The sequence below is a fragment of the Vulpes vulpes genome, chromosome 10 (assembly GCF_048418805.1).
Source record: "Vulpes vulpes isolate BD-2025 chromosome 10, VulVul3, whole genome shotgun sequence".
NCBI classification, from domain to species: Eukaryota; Metazoa; Chordata; class Mammalia; order Carnivora; family Canidae; genus Vulpes; species Vulpes vulpes.
The window spans coordinates 23,917,901-23,933,809 of NC_132789.1; the positions used below are offsets into that span (position 1 = coordinate 23,917,901).

General features: G+C 52.8%; 2 protein-coding genes across 9 annotated transcripts in view; one reads left to right on the top strand and one right to left on the bottom strand.

Moving 5' to 3' along the window:
- The window catches only part of EWSR1 (EWS RNA binding protein 1), an 86,174-nt gene that overhangs the window by 47,207 nt on the left and 23,058 nt on the right, over window positions 1-15,909 (top strand). For 2 of the 6 annotated variants that reach the window (XM_072723142.1, XM_072723143.1), the window contains exons 1-4: window positions 9,967-10,078; window positions 14,023-14,059; window positions 14,202-14,253; window positions 15,586-15,709. In XM_072723142.1, the coding sequence (XP_072579243.1) occupies window positions 10,066-10,078; window positions 14,023-14,059; window positions 14,202-14,253; window positions 15,586-15,709 (226 nt within the window). In that variant the 5' untranslated portion in view covers window positions 9,967-10,065. Of the gene's footprint in view, window positions 1-2,590; window positions 3,369-9,864; window positions 10,079-14,022; window positions 14,060-14,201; window positions 14,254-15,585; window positions 15,710-15,909 lie in introns of those variants that run through there. The other 4 variants (XM_025982107.2, XM_025982108.2, XM_072723144.1 and 1 more) reach the window with 3 other exon arrangements.
- On the bottom strand, window positions 4,395-9,923 carry RHBDD3 (rhomboid domain containing 3). 3 transcript variants are annotated; one of them, XM_025982062.2, is made up of 7 exons: window positions 9,477-9,615; window positions 8,043-8,203; window positions 7,312-7,500; window positions 6,302-6,685; window positions 5,171-5,333; window positions 4,794-5,081; window positions 4,395-4,702 (listed from the first exon to the last, which is right to left on the bottom strand). In XM_025982062.2, the coding sequence occupies exons 3-7, from the start codon at window positions 7,457-7,459 to the stop codon at window positions 4,525-4,527; spliced, it is 1,161 nt and encodes a 386-aa protein (XP_025837847.1). In that variant the 5' UTR covers window positions 7,460-7,500; window positions 8,043-8,203; window positions 9,477-9,615; the 3' UTR covers window positions 4,395-4,524. The 3 variants fall into 3 exon arrangements, with proteins under 3 accessions (XP_025837847.1, XP_025837851.1, XP_025837848.1); XM_025982066.2 differs by lacking the exons at window positions 8,043-8,203; window positions 9,477-9,615 and adding an exon at window positions 9,817-9,923; XM_025982063.2 differs by lacking the exon at window positions 8,043-8,203 and having other exon boundaries at window positions 9,477-9,609.

Below are 15,909 nucleotides of genomic sequence, written 5' to 3' on the forward strand. Positions count from 1 at the left end.
AAAACTGTAGGGTATGCCCCTACTGAGTGCCAAGTCAGGGCAGATGCTCTGGGCCCATCAAGCAATAGGGTGCCCTCAGTGTCTACAGAGATGAGGGCCATGGGATACAGGAGCACAAAGGATGTGAGTGAGTGGCAATCACTTCCGGCTGTGGGGTGGAGAAGTCTTCTTGCGAGAGGGGACACCTGCATTGGGTCACGGAAGAGCCCTACGAGTGTGAGAGCAAGAAGATAGAAAGTCCTGCGTGGACGAAGGCCTGCAGGCTGGAAGGGGCATGTAGTCTGCTTTCGAACCTCTCCCCACCTTGCCTCAGGGCTTCTCTAGCTTTTAGAAATATCAGCGACCATCTCCCAGACTTCCGCTCCCTTTAACAGTTTAGGGCTCAAGGATCAAATCCCAGGCTTTTTCAGGTGCCCCCCACCTCCTGTCAGTATTGGGAGAGAAGCCAGAAGGGACACATTGTAGCCCTTGGTTTGTACCCCACCTCCACTTTGGTCACCTCTGTGTCCAGCAGCCCAGGGAGAGAGTGCCGGTCACCTAAGAAGGGCTACGCCCACTCACTGTGGCCACAACCCCAGTTGAGTGACCCCAGGAGCCAGCTTGCATTGTGGCCCTAGAAGGGAGGTGAGAGGAGAGCAAAGAAGGAACTTTCCCCATCATCCATCATACACAGCAGTTGCCTACCTAAAGACCCAGATTGGGCTTATGTTTAGGTTATAAGCAATAATGAAGAGATAGTAACAGCTGTCACACATCCAGGCCACGGGGCTAGGAGATTCACACTCAGCCCCCCCTCCTTTTTTTTTTTAAGATTTTATTTATTTATTCATTCATGAGAGACACACAGAGAGAGAGGCAGAGACACAGGCAGAGGGAGAAGCAGGCTCCATGCGGGGAGTCCGTTGTGGGACTCAATCCCGGGACTCCAGGATCACACCCTGGGCCGAAGGCAGGCACCAAACCACTGAGCCACCCAAGGATCCCCACACACCCAGCCCTTTTAACAGGCCTGCTAGGTGGATGCTCATTTCACAGATGAAGAAACAGAAGTGCAAAGAACTCACACAATCTCAGAGTCATAGCGAGAGCAGTGAGGAGGCCTGGGATCCACCATAGGTCTGTCCTCTAAAGCACTGGCTCTTGATGCTCCATCAACAAAAGTTTACTGACACCTCTGCTCTACCAGGCACTGAGGAGGGCCCTGGGGAAACCAGGGGCCCAGAATTTGATTGTGTCTCAATAGCATCTCATGACCAACTCACAGTGCAGGCCTGCAGGAGACCTGGGTCAGAATCACACTTAGTGTCCATAATAATCCAGCATTTACTGTGAAAACCACTTTGCACTCCTGGTCACCTTAAATATTTAACCACAATGGTTCCCCTGTTCCGGATGAGACTTGAAGATTCTGTGACTTGCCCAAAACCACATAATTGGTACATGGGGGGGCCAGGAGTTGGCCCTAGGGGATGTGGGAGCCTGAGCTCCATGCCCCTTTCCTCCTGAAGAGGCATGCAATCTGCCTTGACTGTGACCACACACACCTGTCTGACCCAGGGGCCTCAAATTTCAGACCAGAGGTGTATGGGAGGCTGGGGCACACAAGGTCAGAGTGCTAGACAGCTGTGATTATGAGGGTGTAGCCCACCACCCTGGCAGTGCCCCAATGGGAAGCTGGTGCTCACCAGAGTCCAAGTGTCTCTCCCTTTGAACAGCATTTTGGAGGCTCAGCCAAGTTCCCCATCCTAGGGCTCTGCTCTTTGAGTGTTCCTCTCAATAAATAGCCCATTCTGACCTACCTGAACTACTTATTAAAGTTAGAGAGGAACTGAAAGTTACTGAAAGTTGGGAGCAGAAGACTTCTTGGAGGAGTTAGGCCTCACTTGAGTATTGAAGGATGAGTAGGAGTTTTCTAGGTGGCAAGAATGCCAATTATTCAGTTTCACTCTTGCAGGACAACCCGTTTCCAGGTTGGGGCATGTTTCACCATAGCCATATTAGAACTAATTTTAATTATTGGAGTTGGCCAGGACTTCAGAGTATATCTGGAACTATCCCTCCTGGTTTTAGAGATGAAGCAACTGATGCCCTGACAGAGATTAGACTTACCCAAAGCTGTACAGTAGGTGTAGAGCCTGGCTTTCCTCAACTCCTCCCCACCACAGGTGCCCTAACCCAAGGAGAGGGGAAAGTCAGTCTATTCCCTGACCTTAGCTTACCCAGCTGTGAAAGGGGGAGGATTCAGGGCACATCTCTAGCCCCTGAAAAAGAACTATACTTTTATGGAGCATTCACTACCTGCCAAGCATTTCAGAAAGATGGCAGGTTCATTTATCCTCACTTGACAGAGAAAATCAAATCAAATAGAGGCCCTGAGTGCTCTCCTGGGGTGGGGAGCTGATAACGCCAGGCGGGGAAGGGGAGGCACTAACCAGCTTGTAAACAGCCTTCTTTCTCACAGCTCTGCCTCCCAGATGCCAGGGCACAATGCACCTGGCAGCGTATCCAGCGCCCCAGCCCGGAGGGCTGAAGGGAGATAGGCACCTCACACAAACCTCACTAACCCTGACTTTCTCCTTCCCTCCGGCAGAACCAGAGGGGTCGGGGGCAGGCCCTGCCGGCACGGGCACTCCCAGCCTCCTGCGGGGCAAGAGGGGAGGACACGCGGCCAACTACCGGATCGTGGCCCCCAGGAGCCGCAACGAGAGAGGCTGAGGGCGGGGGCGGCCCTAGGGGCAGACCAGGCCAGGCTTCCCTTCCCAGCCTGGATTTGGCCAACTGCCTCCAGGGACCGCCCATCCGTATTTATTAATGTCCTCAGGGTCCCTTCTGCCCCTAGGCCTTTGGGATGGGCAAGTCTTGGTCCTGACTCCCCCTGTAAGCCGAATAGGAAACTGAGAAAGCACAGTGGCCTGAGAGGGAGGGGCAGCCCAGGCAAGAGGTGAGGCCTTGCTCAGGGCCCTGGGCCTCCACCTCCCTCTGTGAACTTGGATGCTGCAGGCCTGCAGAGAAGGAGTGGTGGGTTCGAGTCTTATCAGCTGCCCAAGCCTCGGGGCCTGTAGGCGCTGAAGGGAGCCAGGAGCTGGGGCTCTGCTGGGCCCTTGGCACATGCAGAGCTGATGGGGAAGGGCTCACCTCCCCCTCCTCCCCAACCAAACCTTGGGGAGCCCAACACATCCTCTCCTTGATTACTGGTGCTGGGTCCCCACCCTGAGCTCAATAGGCAGGACGCAGGGATTTCTTGCATAGGTCCTGCCCCCGAAGCCCCCAGCCCCTCCCATGTCCCATGTGGGGGTGGGGGCATGGAGAGGGAGGGGGCCCCCTGGAGGTAGACATCTCCAGCCAATAAAGGCCCCCAGTCTAATGTCCCCTTGGTGTGTCTCACTGTGTGCATAGATGGGGTGTGGCTGGGCAGGGCCAGGAGCCCTGCCCATGCACAACGCAGAGCTGTGAGGTGGGCCCACGTGGAGCTGAGGGGGCAGGGGAGCAGGGCAGAGGGGCAGGCTGCCCCCACCCCCTGGCCAGGTGCCCAGCAGTGGTGGCAGCTTCTGAGAGGCCTGGGGAGCAAGGGGCTGCCAGGCCTTGGTGCAGCCCCCAGACTGGGTGACCCACAGCCTCCCAGTCTCAGCTTCCTCACCCATAAGGGGAGGGTGTGGCCTTCAGGCTGCCTGGTCTGCTTCCGGTCTGTTTCCGGTCTCTGCAACCTCTCCCCTCTGGCTCCAGCCTGGTGTAGGGCCCCCTGACGTGGATTAGTAAGCAGGCTGCTCCACGACACGCAGTTCCCCACACTACTGCCCAAAGTCCAGCTTCCCAAGCACCCCTCGGCCTCATCTCTCTCCACTGCCCATTGGCATCTCAGGCCCATGCTCCTCCTTCTGCCCTCTGGCTCCTGGGACCAGGGCAAGGGCTGAGGGGGCACCAGGAGGGAGGAGCTGCCTCTTCAAAGCTGCAGAAGCTTCTCCCCCATGGCACCCCCACATTGCTTCCTGAACAGGGGGCCCAGCAGGACACAGGCACCAGCCATGGAGCCTCCCAGGCCTGAAGAGATGGATGAACCGGCCCCCAGTCCAGCAGGGGCACTGAGGGATATTCCTAGGGGACAGGGAAAGTCTCCTGGAGGCGGGTCTTCGTGGAGGTGGAGACCGAAGACTAGGGAGAAACTAGCTGGGAAAGGAGCCATGTAGAATGCTCCTTGGCAGGGGGTCCAGCCCAGCACAAGGTCCTCTGTCCCAAGGTGGAGGACATGGCTTCCTGCACAGTTCAAAGACAGTAACGCTGTCTCTGCACGTCAAGGGCTATTCTATAATGCGTCATTCCTTCACTGCTAATTCATTTATTCATCTCCCCTGTTCCCAACACAGAAGAGTCAGACACAACTGCTGTCCCCAAAGAGGTCCAGGTTGAAAAATGAACTGGTTTTTATTCTAAGCAGTACCAGGGTGGGGTGCTGGAGGGGCATCTCCTGTACCCCACTATGATTCTCAGCAGACAGGCCAGGGCTCTGGTCACGAGGGCCTGCATGTGCTAGGGGGGACCAGGACCCTCAGGGTGAGCAGGCCCACCCCTCCCCTGAGTCACCAGGGCCTCAGGGCCCACCTCCCCGCCAACCAGCAGTGACACAGCACTCTCCACTCGGCCCGTGGCAGCCAGTGCCACCACTGCCTGCTCTGTCGGGAAGCCCATGCGCTCCAGCTGCTGCAGCCTGTGGGATGGGGAGAGGGGAACAGGGAGGGAATGTCAGGGCCACCTCCAGCCCCTGTACCAGGGGACCCACCCCTGCCCACCCGCCTTACCGCAGAGAGGAGACGGAGGACTTAGGCAGCCATAGTGGGCTCTCAGGACACCGGGCTGGCCCCTCAAGAAGTGAGGCCTGGATCCCCTCCTGCAGCATTTGCTCATCCAGGGCTGCCCACAGCGGGGTCCCGGGGGGGAAGCTGGGCCCGGCCCAGGCTATACCCACCTCTGAGGAGCCCTCCCAGGTCTGCTGCACAGACCCCAGGCCTGGTGGGAGCTGGGCTGAGCCTTCACTGCGGGACCAGAGGCTAGGGGAGGCCATGTAAGGAGGTCCAGGGGTGGGAGGCCTGGAGGAGCAGAAGCAGAAGAGGGCCTGACTGCCAGCCACTGCCACAGCTTCCACCAGCAGGACCAGTGTCTTCAGCATCGCACTCACCTCGCTGCAGCAGGGTGGATGACCGGCAGCTCGGCCAGGCTGCCTGGGGTAGGAAGGAGTCTGAATGGCCAGCAGCCTGCCAGGGCTCTGCACAAGGCACCCTCCTGCAACGCTTGCAGCCGCCTCTCAGAGAGCTCCAGCCACTGGAACGCCCCAGCTGCATCTGTCTGCCCAGGGCAGGGCGGCTGGTCAAGGAAAACCAAAACGAGCCAGGGGTGAGCCCACATGGCCCACTGGGCCCTGAGCCAAGTGTGTGACAGGCATTCCCTCATGTCTCCCCACTACGGCCTGGCAAGGGATGTCTCCTCACCCTAGTCGGCTCTGGCTCTCGGGCAAGGTGGAAGCCCTTAGAAAGGGGACCTGCCAGTAAGAGGTAGAGCCAGTGTGTCTCCCCACAAAAGCAGTCTCCTTCCATTTCAGCCACCCCCTGCCTGCTCTGTTCCCAGAGCCCTGTGAGACTGCTCAGGTCTGATTCAAGGCCTGCCCTTGGGCCCACTGACACCCTCCCCATCACCCTCGGTCAGGGCAACATACTCCTCACTCCAGGATCCAGCCAGGCCTGGGCAGCTAGTGTCTCCAGGCCTAAAAAATCATGGTCGGGGGACCAGCCTGTGCCTACTGTTCCCTCCAAAGGCACGGTTTCCCCCAACTGGCATTAAGCATCTTGAGAGCAAAAGCCTGTGTTTAATGCACCTGCACCACCAGCCCCGAGTATTCCCCCTTTCAGCGCTGAGCCCCAGGCTCACTCTCACCCTGGCCTTGCACTTCCTATACCCTCTGTCCAGCCTGCTCTTTTTCACTTCTCTTCCCCTGAACCCCTCATCCTGCACATCTTAGCTCAGGTGCCACCTCCCCTGGGGAGGGCCAGATTGGGCAGCTCCTTGGGCCACCTCAGCCCTCCTGGGCTCTCCTTTAAACTGTAGTTGGCATCTCTACCTGGCTGTTGGCCCTGAGCCCCCCTGCCCAGAGCCAGCTAGAGGAGAACTCAGAGATGCTCTGGGAATATGTTTGTGCAGCTCTTCCCGGCACTGTTGGGCCTGACCCCCTTGTGCCATTTCCCTCCCAGGTACCCTGGGGGCCCAGCCACAGAACCCACGTGTCCACACGGGCCCAAGCCCAGGCAAAGGATACAGGCCAGGCCAGCAAGAAGGCCACAAAATAGCTGCAGGAAGGGTGGCTCAGAGCTGAGCAGTGGTGTCAAGGCAAGCAGCAGCCATGGCAGCAGCCACGGTGGCAATATCCCCAGGGGCTGTCTAGGGTGGTAACCCTGCCCTGCCAGCATGGCCAGGTGGACAGGCATGTAGCCGCAGCCACCAGCTGCGCTGGACACCCCAAGGCCTGCCAGCAGCACACCCATGAGCCCAGCAGCCAGGGCGAGCAGGGCAGAGGCATGCAGGAACCGCAGCGTGCCCAGGTGGCACTCCTGCCACCAGCCCAATGTGGGCAGGAGCAGCAGACTCAGGAGCAGGCCAGGTAGGGCTGTGTGGCCCAGGGCATGGGTCAGCAGCCGGTGTGCTGGGAGAGAGAAGGAGCTTATGTGCCAGGTTAGTGGCCCTAACCCCCAAGGCTGTCCCAGGTTGGTAATCACCCTCTGGGGGACACCAGCTAACCTAGCCTCCTCTCCCCAGGAGCCAAAGTCTGCCCACTGCCAGCACTTTAATCACTCATGAAGGGGACCAAGGGGTTCTAAATGCTGTGGCTGCTCCCCTGCTATGTTAACCAGAAAGTGCTGGACCCACCACTCGGGCCTCTCAAGAGCAACTCAACTTAACATCTTGGTGGGAAACAGGCACTCAGCTGGAGTCACTCCTTAAACTCCCAGGACCTCCTCCACATTCTCCTACTAAGTTGAAAGTCTTAGTTCTTATTTTAAGGGAAAGCCACCAAAAAGGGAAGCCACCTGAAAAAAATTCCTACTTACAGGCCCCCACCCCTCTGCTGGCCCCTCTGCCTGGATGCTCTGCCCTCCCTTCTTGGTTGCAGATGAGCTGGGCATGCTCCTGTCCAAGGCTAACCTTCGCCCAGGCACTGGGTCCTCTCCCTGCTTGACCAGTGCAGGATGCATGGCACTCCTGCGAACTGTTCTCAGGCCCTAGAGCATGTCTCCTGCCTCCTCTGAGGCCCATGGGGCTGGCCCTCACCCTGCCAAGGGTCCAGCAGCAGCTCCGGGGCCAGGGCAAGGCTGGGGCCAGCCCCCACCAGCCACAGGCTGCTCAGTAGCAGCATCAGGACAGAGGAGGCAAGGGGTAGCGCTGGGGACGGTAAGCCAGGGGGGCCTCGGGCACACATAGCGAGGCTGAAGGTGTCAAAAGTGGTCTTGAGGCTGTGTGCTAGGGGTGAAAGAAAACAATAACAACGGTTATGACTGCAATTTTTATCCAACTTCCTTTCAACTACCCTCCCGATGGCCCCATTTTACAGAAGTAGAGACTGAAGCTGGAAAGGCAGGCCCAGCAACTTGACCACAGAGGAGCTCAGATCCTAACCACGCATTTAACGATCTTGCCCTCCCCTCTGCCTGTGTGTGAGGATGGGGAGGGGCTGAGCCAAAAGGGCTCTGAAGAAGAGCCTAGAGTGGGAGGCACAAGGCCAGAGAAGTTGAACTGGGGTTCTGGATTTCCTAAAAAAAGGTACAGCCCCCCAGGGCAAACTCAGGGCCATCTCCGGCTTTACTCTGCCTCCCTTTTTCCTTGGGCTGCAGACCAGCCACCTTTGTGTTTCCTCCCCTCCACTGTGCCCAGCCTTAGAGCTCTATGCAGGCTCAGCTTCCCTTGCTGGAGGGGTGAGGCCAGCCAATGGGCAGGCAGATTAGGAAGGGCATGAGGCAGAAGGGCTGGAGAAGAGGCAGGAATCCCACACTCTGAGTGCATACAAAGTGACACTGGAGGGAGTCATCCCCTTCTTCCAGCTTTGAGCACAGCTCCTCTGGCCCTAAACCCCCCTTTTCGCAAGAAGGTTCCAGCATCCCCTCCACTTCTTCCTGCTGTGCATCCTTGGACAAGTTTTCCTTCCTCTGAGCCTCTCCTTCCTCATCTGTAAAATAAGAATTAAGAAAATCCTTTCCTTGTAGGATGAGAAAAAGGAATGGACTAAGGTAGGGCCCTGCCCACAGCTCCTGCTCAATAAACTGTAGCCTGCCATCCCAGCCAATTGTGGGAGACAGAGGTAGCCACCAGCTAGCCCAGCCAGGGAGGGGGGGGGTGCTCAACATGGAAGCAGCTGCTCCAGTCTAGCTGGTTCAGGCTCTGACCCACAAGGCACAGGACTTGCTGAAACCCCCTCAGCCCTGGCTAGGCCTGTGTCAAGATGCCTAGTGAGCTGATTTCATGAGGCAAGAAGCAAAATCCCAGAGAGACCAAACTGTTTCATTTGCTCCCTTGCCAAGGGCCACCTCAGCATCAAAATCCACCTGTAGGTTTCCTGTTTCCTGCCAGAAAAATGTAGAAAGCTCCTCTGCCTGCAACATTCCTCCCTCCATCTCTCCAATAGGCAAACTCCTACTCACCCCCTTGAAGCCCAGTTCAAATGTCCCCATTTCCTGCTTCATGGATCTTATCCTATCTAGTAAAGCACAGCTTGGCCTGTCTTTTTCTTCCTGGACCAGTGGTCTGGGCAGGGGGCAGGTGGGAGTGCCCTCGTCTTACTCATCCCCAAGTTCTCCATATGTGTTCACTGAAAGAGAGACTCTAGCTTGGCTCCAGGTCCCGCGGAAAGATTTGGGTGAGCCCTGCCCTTCCTTGGGACTGGGCACCTGCCTGAGGTGACTAGATTGAGTCCAGGAAGGCGGACAGGTGCCAGCCTTGCCTCGAGCCAAGACACCAACTGCAAGTCTCCTCTTGCAACCTCACAGCCACCTGCCCACTCGCACTTTACAAAGGCTAAGGACTTGCCCACGGACAAACAGAACTGGAACCCTCTGGGGCTCAGTCTCTTCATCGATAAAATGGGGCTGTGCACCATCTGGCCCTGCCTACCCTACTGGGAAGCTCGGAGGACAGAATGGGAAGGATGGGAAAGATTCTTCCGAGTGCTAGAGAGAGTGGGGGTCCTGGGGTGTGGGTCGGACTCAGCTTTGTGACTTTAGTAAAAGTACCCAAATTCCCTGGGCTTTCAGTTTCCCCTTCTGTAAAAATATGGGTATTGGATGGGGGATTAAGATTAAAGGGCCTTCTCAATCTTGACCGTTACGGGGGGGCGGGGGGGGCCTCGGGATCGGGTGCGGCGTTCCGGGCCTCCCATCCAGCCCACCCGCCTCGGCCCCCTCCCCCTCCCCCTCCGGCCCAGGCCACGTGTCCGGGGTACTCACTGCAGAGCGCGCCCCCGGCCCCCGGAAGGCCGGGCGGGGCCCCTGGCTGGGAGTCGGGACTCCAGCTTCCCGGCGAGGCCAGAGAGCCCCGAGCCCATTCTGCCTGAACTCGAGCGCGTGACCCCGGCCGAGCCAGCGCGCCACCCCCTCCCCCGCCGCCCGCCGATTAGTCAGCAGTTGTTCTAGGCCCGGGTCCCTTCCCCCAGCCCTCCCGCCGGCCTCCGTGTCCCTCCAAGGCAGACTCTTCAGAGACGGTCCCTAGAGCCAGCGGACGAAACCATTCCGAAGAGCTTAGCCTCGTGCGGAGAATCTTTCCGGCTTGATACCAAGACCCGCTCACCCGCCGCTCCGGACCCTTCGGTGCTATTTCGGCCCACACGTCAAGTCCAGCGCCCTTTAGAGAGCACTGGGACAGGAGTTGAGGGCGGGAAGGACGAGAAAACTGTAGTTCATCCCTCTTTCTCTCACCCCCGTGGCCTGGCCCGATGGTAGCGCCCGAGGTTGCGGGTTTCGCGCCTGCGCAGTGCGGCGCCTAGAGGGAAAGCGAGAGGGAGACGGACGTTGAGAGAACGAGAGGGAAGGAGAGAAAATGGCGTCCACGGGTGAGTGTGGGGGAACAGTGGTCGCGCCGGCGACGGCCGGGACACCCAAATCTGGGGCTGCTCGTCTCTAGGGGTGGCCGGGACGACTGAGTGGAGCTGCCGAGGGGGTGTGAGGTACCCGCCGCGGCCCGACGAGCTCGAGGGCCCGCGTTCTTCTCCCCTCCCCCCACCGGGAAGGCCGGTTCTGGAACCTTCCGGCGCCCCCGGCGCGCGAGGTGCATGCGGCGGCGGGGGCGCGCGGGGCCTGCTGCGGTCTCCATTGTGTGGCGGCCGTCGGGCCCCGTGCTCCGGGCCGCCCGCCACGTGGGCGGGGCCTGCGGCCTCCGGGGCCCCGCGTGGGGGCTGGGGGAGGGCTCGGCAAGGCCTCGAGCGCGGCACCCCTAAACCGGAGGCGGCGGCGGCGGCGGGGGGTGGGGGGGTCGACGGCTGCTCGAGGAGCCGCCGCAGCGCGCTTCTCTGACTCTCCCCCTCCCCCATTGCCAGAGATGCGGCCCGAGCCGGAGGGCGACTCTGCTTCGCAGAGAAGCCCAGGGAAAAAAAAGCAAATAAAAAAGGCATCGTGGGTTTGTGAGCCGAGGAGTGCCGACCTACGAGTGGGCGCCCCGTAATGGCCTGGTCGGCTGGGGCGTCCGGCGCGGCCGAGCTGCCCTCTCGGCGTCTTCCAGCCCCAAACCGAACTTCTGCCCTACTGGGCTTTGGGTGGAATGTGCTTCCCCCTTCAGAGCACCGCCCCCCGGGCCGCTTCGGTTCTACTCTTACTAAGGCCCCCTCCTTTACTCCCCAAAAAGCAATTAAGTGGCTTCCCAGGGCCATTTTTAAGCAAACGCTGAGGTAAATCCGTTGTATAATAAGACCAACCCGGATCGCGAGGCCAGAAAGAAAATTCTGGCCTCTTAGACCTAGGAGAAACAAAAGGCCCGAGTCGGCATTTGAATTATGCTTAAGCCATCGCCTCGCAAGTTTATTCGCCCAGGTTAGGTCTGCAGGCTTGTTTATTTCGTGGACTGACGGACGAGGGAAAGGAGACCCATGCTGGATTTTGAAAGAAAGCTCGGGGTGGGAGCTCGAATGTGGCGATCTAGGGTGGTCAGGGATGCGTGAGTTGTTTAACCTTGTAACCTAAACGTCACCTGCAGTTGGCGGCCTGTTTGTGCACTAACCTGCGGTTATTGGTAGGGTGGGGCTTTTTTGCCTCTAGGGGGGGTGTTCTTAGGCCTTCTGACACCAGGCCTGCGTGCGGTCGGAGAAGTCGAGGGAAGACAGGAAAAGCTCTGGGTCCTTGTGCGATGCAGTTTGAAACGGGTCCAGAATCCAGCAACTTACAATTTAAGCCTTCCCGAGCTGTGTGTGATCAGTAAACGGCAGGTCAATGCTGGCTGTTGGTGCCAGGGTTCAGAGTGCCGCTCGAAGAGGACTCTGAAATACCACAGTCCAAGACACATCCTGGTGGGAAGCGGTTTCCGCAGAGCTTTTTCCACCTTCCTCTTCCTTGCAGTGTTTGAATTTTGTAAGGGAGAGTGCTACTCTCCGTTCGCTGTTGAACGGTGGGGAGTCTAAATATGTATGGTGAAATTTTTGCGTGGCTGGACATGCCAGTTTCTTGGTTTACTTTGCCCAAGCTGTTTATTGGAAATCTCCACGTACTGTATTAGAATTACAGTTGTGTTTTATGTAGACCCACAGTAGTCGGCCAGCTGGAGGATCTTTGAGAAATCACATACTTTGGTTTCCTTTCCTTCAAAATGAAAGCATGAGGCTAGACCTTTCAAGAGCTTTTAAGCCCTTAACTTCTTGACCTTGTAGCAAAGCATTTGGTTCCCACAAATTGCCCCATACTACTCTAATTCCCTACATAGCCTGAAGCTCTAAATCTCTACTTTTTGGATAGAACTATAAAGTATCTCAAAGCCACACTTTGGGTAATGTTAGATGCTTCTCGTGTACAGTAAGTATGGAAGAGTAGAGTATATGTTTAGTTTAACAAAGAAATACAATGCAAACTCCCAAGTAACCGCCAAGAAAGAGAACCTTGCCAACACTTTAGCGGCACTCTGGATTACGGCTCCCTTTTCTCAACCTGTCCTATATTTTTAGTAAAGTATTCAGCTGCACGTTTTGGGGGTTAAAAACAAAGCATGACTGACTGCTTAAAAAAAAAAAAATCTGACCATTGTGTAACTAACATTTTTGAGTCCCTACAATGTTTGTGAGTTGTAGGTAGGTAACATGAGTTCTCAAACAAATTTGCTACCTCCCTTAGTCCACCAGTGTGGGACTAGATGGGCTGGTTTCACACTGATCTGAGATCATTCCTTGTTCCATATCAGCTTTGCCAGTTTTCTGTTTTACATAACTGTTCTTGTGTAAAAGTCCTTTTGCAAAGTTGAACTTCCATGTCAGCAATTTAGAATCATTTCTAACATGAGACACCTCAGCGAAATGTAGGTTGAAATATTTTATTTTTGATGCTTCATTTGTTTTGTTAATGCCACATGGAAGAAGTGATTTGCATTTACTTTTATGCACTACATAGAAAGCATGACTTGTAGTGCTATGGAAAATGCCTTAAGGTTTAACCTTAAAATGCCTTAAGATTGTTTTGAATAAATTAATGTGTTTATTATACATGGGCAGTTGATTTGATAATATTGATGAATCAGGATTCTGATTTAAGGGTGTACAGAAGAAGGAATGTAGTTAAGGTAGAGAGTAGAAAGGTGAGCTTACTTAAAAAATGGATTCAGAAAAAAAAATCTGGCCAGGTGGACTGTGAGGCAGACTTTGGATAAAGTGGGGGTAGAAACCCCTCCGTGGAGACCTAGAAGTCCATTGTTGTTTTCAAATGAGGGGCTACTTTCTGATTGAAAAAGAAAGGACCCTTTTGTTCAGTGCTAATGGCAGTACTGCCTTCTAACATGGGATAAGATACAGATTTCTTGTGGAGAGCAAAGCATTGGGCAGATTTTTTTGAAATGACTTTTTAAAAAATATATGTTTAGTTCAGTGGTGCTGTGAAAACTTAACCATTTTATTTCCTCTTTGTTTTCACTACTTGTAGACACCTCAGTGAACTAGAGTTTTCAGTCCTTTTATGCATGTTTTACATTTCATATGAAAAGAGAAATTACAGGAAAGATTATATAGAAAGAGAAGAGACTGGAAGAAAAGTTGTGGGGTTTTGTTTTTGAGTTGAAGTTATTTTGAGTTTCTAAAAGATGATACCTAAAAGCAAATTACTCCCAAAAAGACTACATGCTTTCTTCTCTGCCAGTTATCAAGATTTCTTAACTCTGCTGTGATTTATATCGTGTCTAGCTTTGATTTATTGTAAAGATGTAGTCCTGATACAGTTGGGAAGTTCTTAAAAATACTGGATTGGGATGACTGTCCTTTTTTGTCATTCCATGTCACCGCCCTGCTAAGGAATTGGGATGGTTTTCAAAATGCTAAAATGCGGGAGTGATAGAAAAACTAGTTTGGGGGGAGATGTAGATAGTAATGTAATCAGTGTGATGTTAAACATTATAATATTGTGACATGCTTCATTTTTATATGAAAGTAAAACTTTTGATCCTGTCGATTCATCTTGTTTTTTCTCTTAGTCTTAGGATGATGATCATGTATTTGAAATGACAGCCTGCAGTTGGGGTGGGAGGGAGTTGTGGTCATGGGAACCTTCGAAGTATCTGCCAAATCAGCTGATCTTGACCTCATTAGCTGGCACTGTATTTCAAACTTTCTGAGTTTAACTGGCTTAGACTCATTTTTTGGTTTGGTGTTAAGAGAGAAGAGATACCCATTTGGACTTGTATCGGCCTGTACTTCCTCTCGAAACAGTTTAAATAATTTATCTTCCTGCACCTGAATTCCTCCCCCCCGCCCCCCATTTTCTTTCTCCTTGTCTCTGCTGACTTCACATTATTTTTTCTCCTTGTTTTCTCTAGATTACAGTACCTACAGCCAAGCTGCAGCCCAGCAGGGGTAAGTTAGTCTTTTATAACAGTACTTTGGATGTGATTGATTATAATGTTTTTAGAGTACCAAGCCTCCTGGAGTTGTAGAGGATTTCATAATGGAGTCTGAATGTTCTATATTCAGTTTTTGCATTTAATTTCTCTTACAGCTACAGTGCATACACCGCCCAACCAACTCAAGGATATGCACAGACCACCCAGGTAATTTTTAAGATAATTATATGCAGTTACATCCCTAAACAAAATATTTGTCAGCCATCAAAACAAATAGCTAATACAGCTCTTTTTTAAAAAAAAATCAAGTAATAGAAAAGTATGATGTGCTGATAATCTTAAAAATACCCAGGCGTTTTAAACTTTGACAGTGGGGTTACCATTATAAATGACACCATCCCCAAACTGGGAGTTGATAATTTTCCATACCTTTCTAGTATCATTTCTCAAGTTAAGTGCCTTGCTCAGAATTTGGTCTTTCTGCATATTGTATTATGTTTAATAATTATTAAATTATTTAGTTTTGCAGTGGTTCTGCAAAAGGATGTGTTATTAGGACATTTTGCAGATAAAAAATTGCAGTGCATAGATAGATCATTTGCCCAGTCACATAGTTAAATGACAGGGTCAGCTCTGTATGGCTGCCTAGCCACTGAGCTGCTGAGCTCTTTCCAGTACGTGAGTTTGTGTTTAAAAGCTTAGGCCAACAGATTCTAGAAATTAGTGTCTTAGTGTTCAGAATTTCTCAAGACCACTTCAAATTCTGAAATGGTCCGTGACAGAAAATGGATACTAATAACAGCCATGGAGACATTCTAGGACAGACAGAAGTGTGATGTCTCTGGCAGATTTTCCCTAACCGGTCATTCAGATCTAGAATGTGATCATGCTACTAATATCTGGGAGAATGCCCCATACTTTTCCAGGTTTTAAGTATTACTGATGTCCAAGTTTGAAAGACAGTTCTTGAGGTGTTAACCTTAAGGAGACTTGCAGTGTTCTAGTTCATTTTCTTTGAAGTGGTGTAATAGTTTTTAAATCTTGATGTCAGGCTGGAAATCTGGTTTTCAAAACTAACAGATTTAATCCTATTTTCATGTTCTTTCCCTTGGTTCATTTTGTCTTCCTAACATTGTTTCCAGTTGCTGAAAGTGTGCTATACTAAGTGCTGGCAATTATACACCTGGTCCTTTATTGCCTATCCCTTGAGTGTGTCTTGTTAATCTGTATTATTTAACTGAGATTTTTCCTCATTATCTCAGGAACTTTTTTGTAGTTTATAAAAATATGAGTGGATAAGATGAAGGAAAGCAAGCATTCATGATACTGTGATCACTTGTCTGGTTTTTACAGTCTTTACTAGAAAGCAGTATTTTTGGCTTTGGTTCTCCCAAATTAGAAACTTAGAAATAAGTTGATCAGTTTTTTTGTTAAAATACAAAGTTATATATGTATATGTATATGTGTATATATATATATATATATATATATATATATATGTATATATATTTCTTGTATGTATCCATTTTCTTTGAGCAGGCATATGGGCAGCAGAGTTATGGAACCTATGGACAGCCCACTGATGTCAGCTATACCCAGGCTCAGACCACTGCGACTTATGGGCAGACCGCCTATGCAACTTCTTATGGACAGCCTCCCGCTGGTAAGGCCTGCCCTGGAGAGAGTTTTGGGTCATAGCTACTGGGGTGTTTGCTAAGAATCTTGTTATTTATGCTCTCAGGTGTACATTCTGGTCCATACCTTGGCATCTGAGGATCCTTTATTCTTAGGAGAAGCTATTTTTTATTTTTCCCCCCTTCCCCCATATAGTCTCCTAAAGGATTTCTAATAGAATGTGGGGTG

Excerpts from the sequence above, each read along its gene's own strand:
- RHBDD3 (XM_025982066.2), bottom strand. The coding sequence starts at position 7,459 with ATGTGTGCCCGAGGCCCCCCTGGCTTACCGTCCCCAGCGCTACCCCTT. Across the intron at positions 6,686-7,311 it reads GCTGCTGGACCCTTGGCAGG|CACACCGGCTGCTGACCCAT; the intron begins GTGAGGGCCAGC and ends TCTCTCTCCCAG. Across the intron at positions 4,703-4,793 it reads TCCTCCGTCTCCTCTCTGCG|GCTGCAGCAGCTGGAGCGCA; the intron begins GTAAGGCGGGTG and ends CCCATCCCACAG.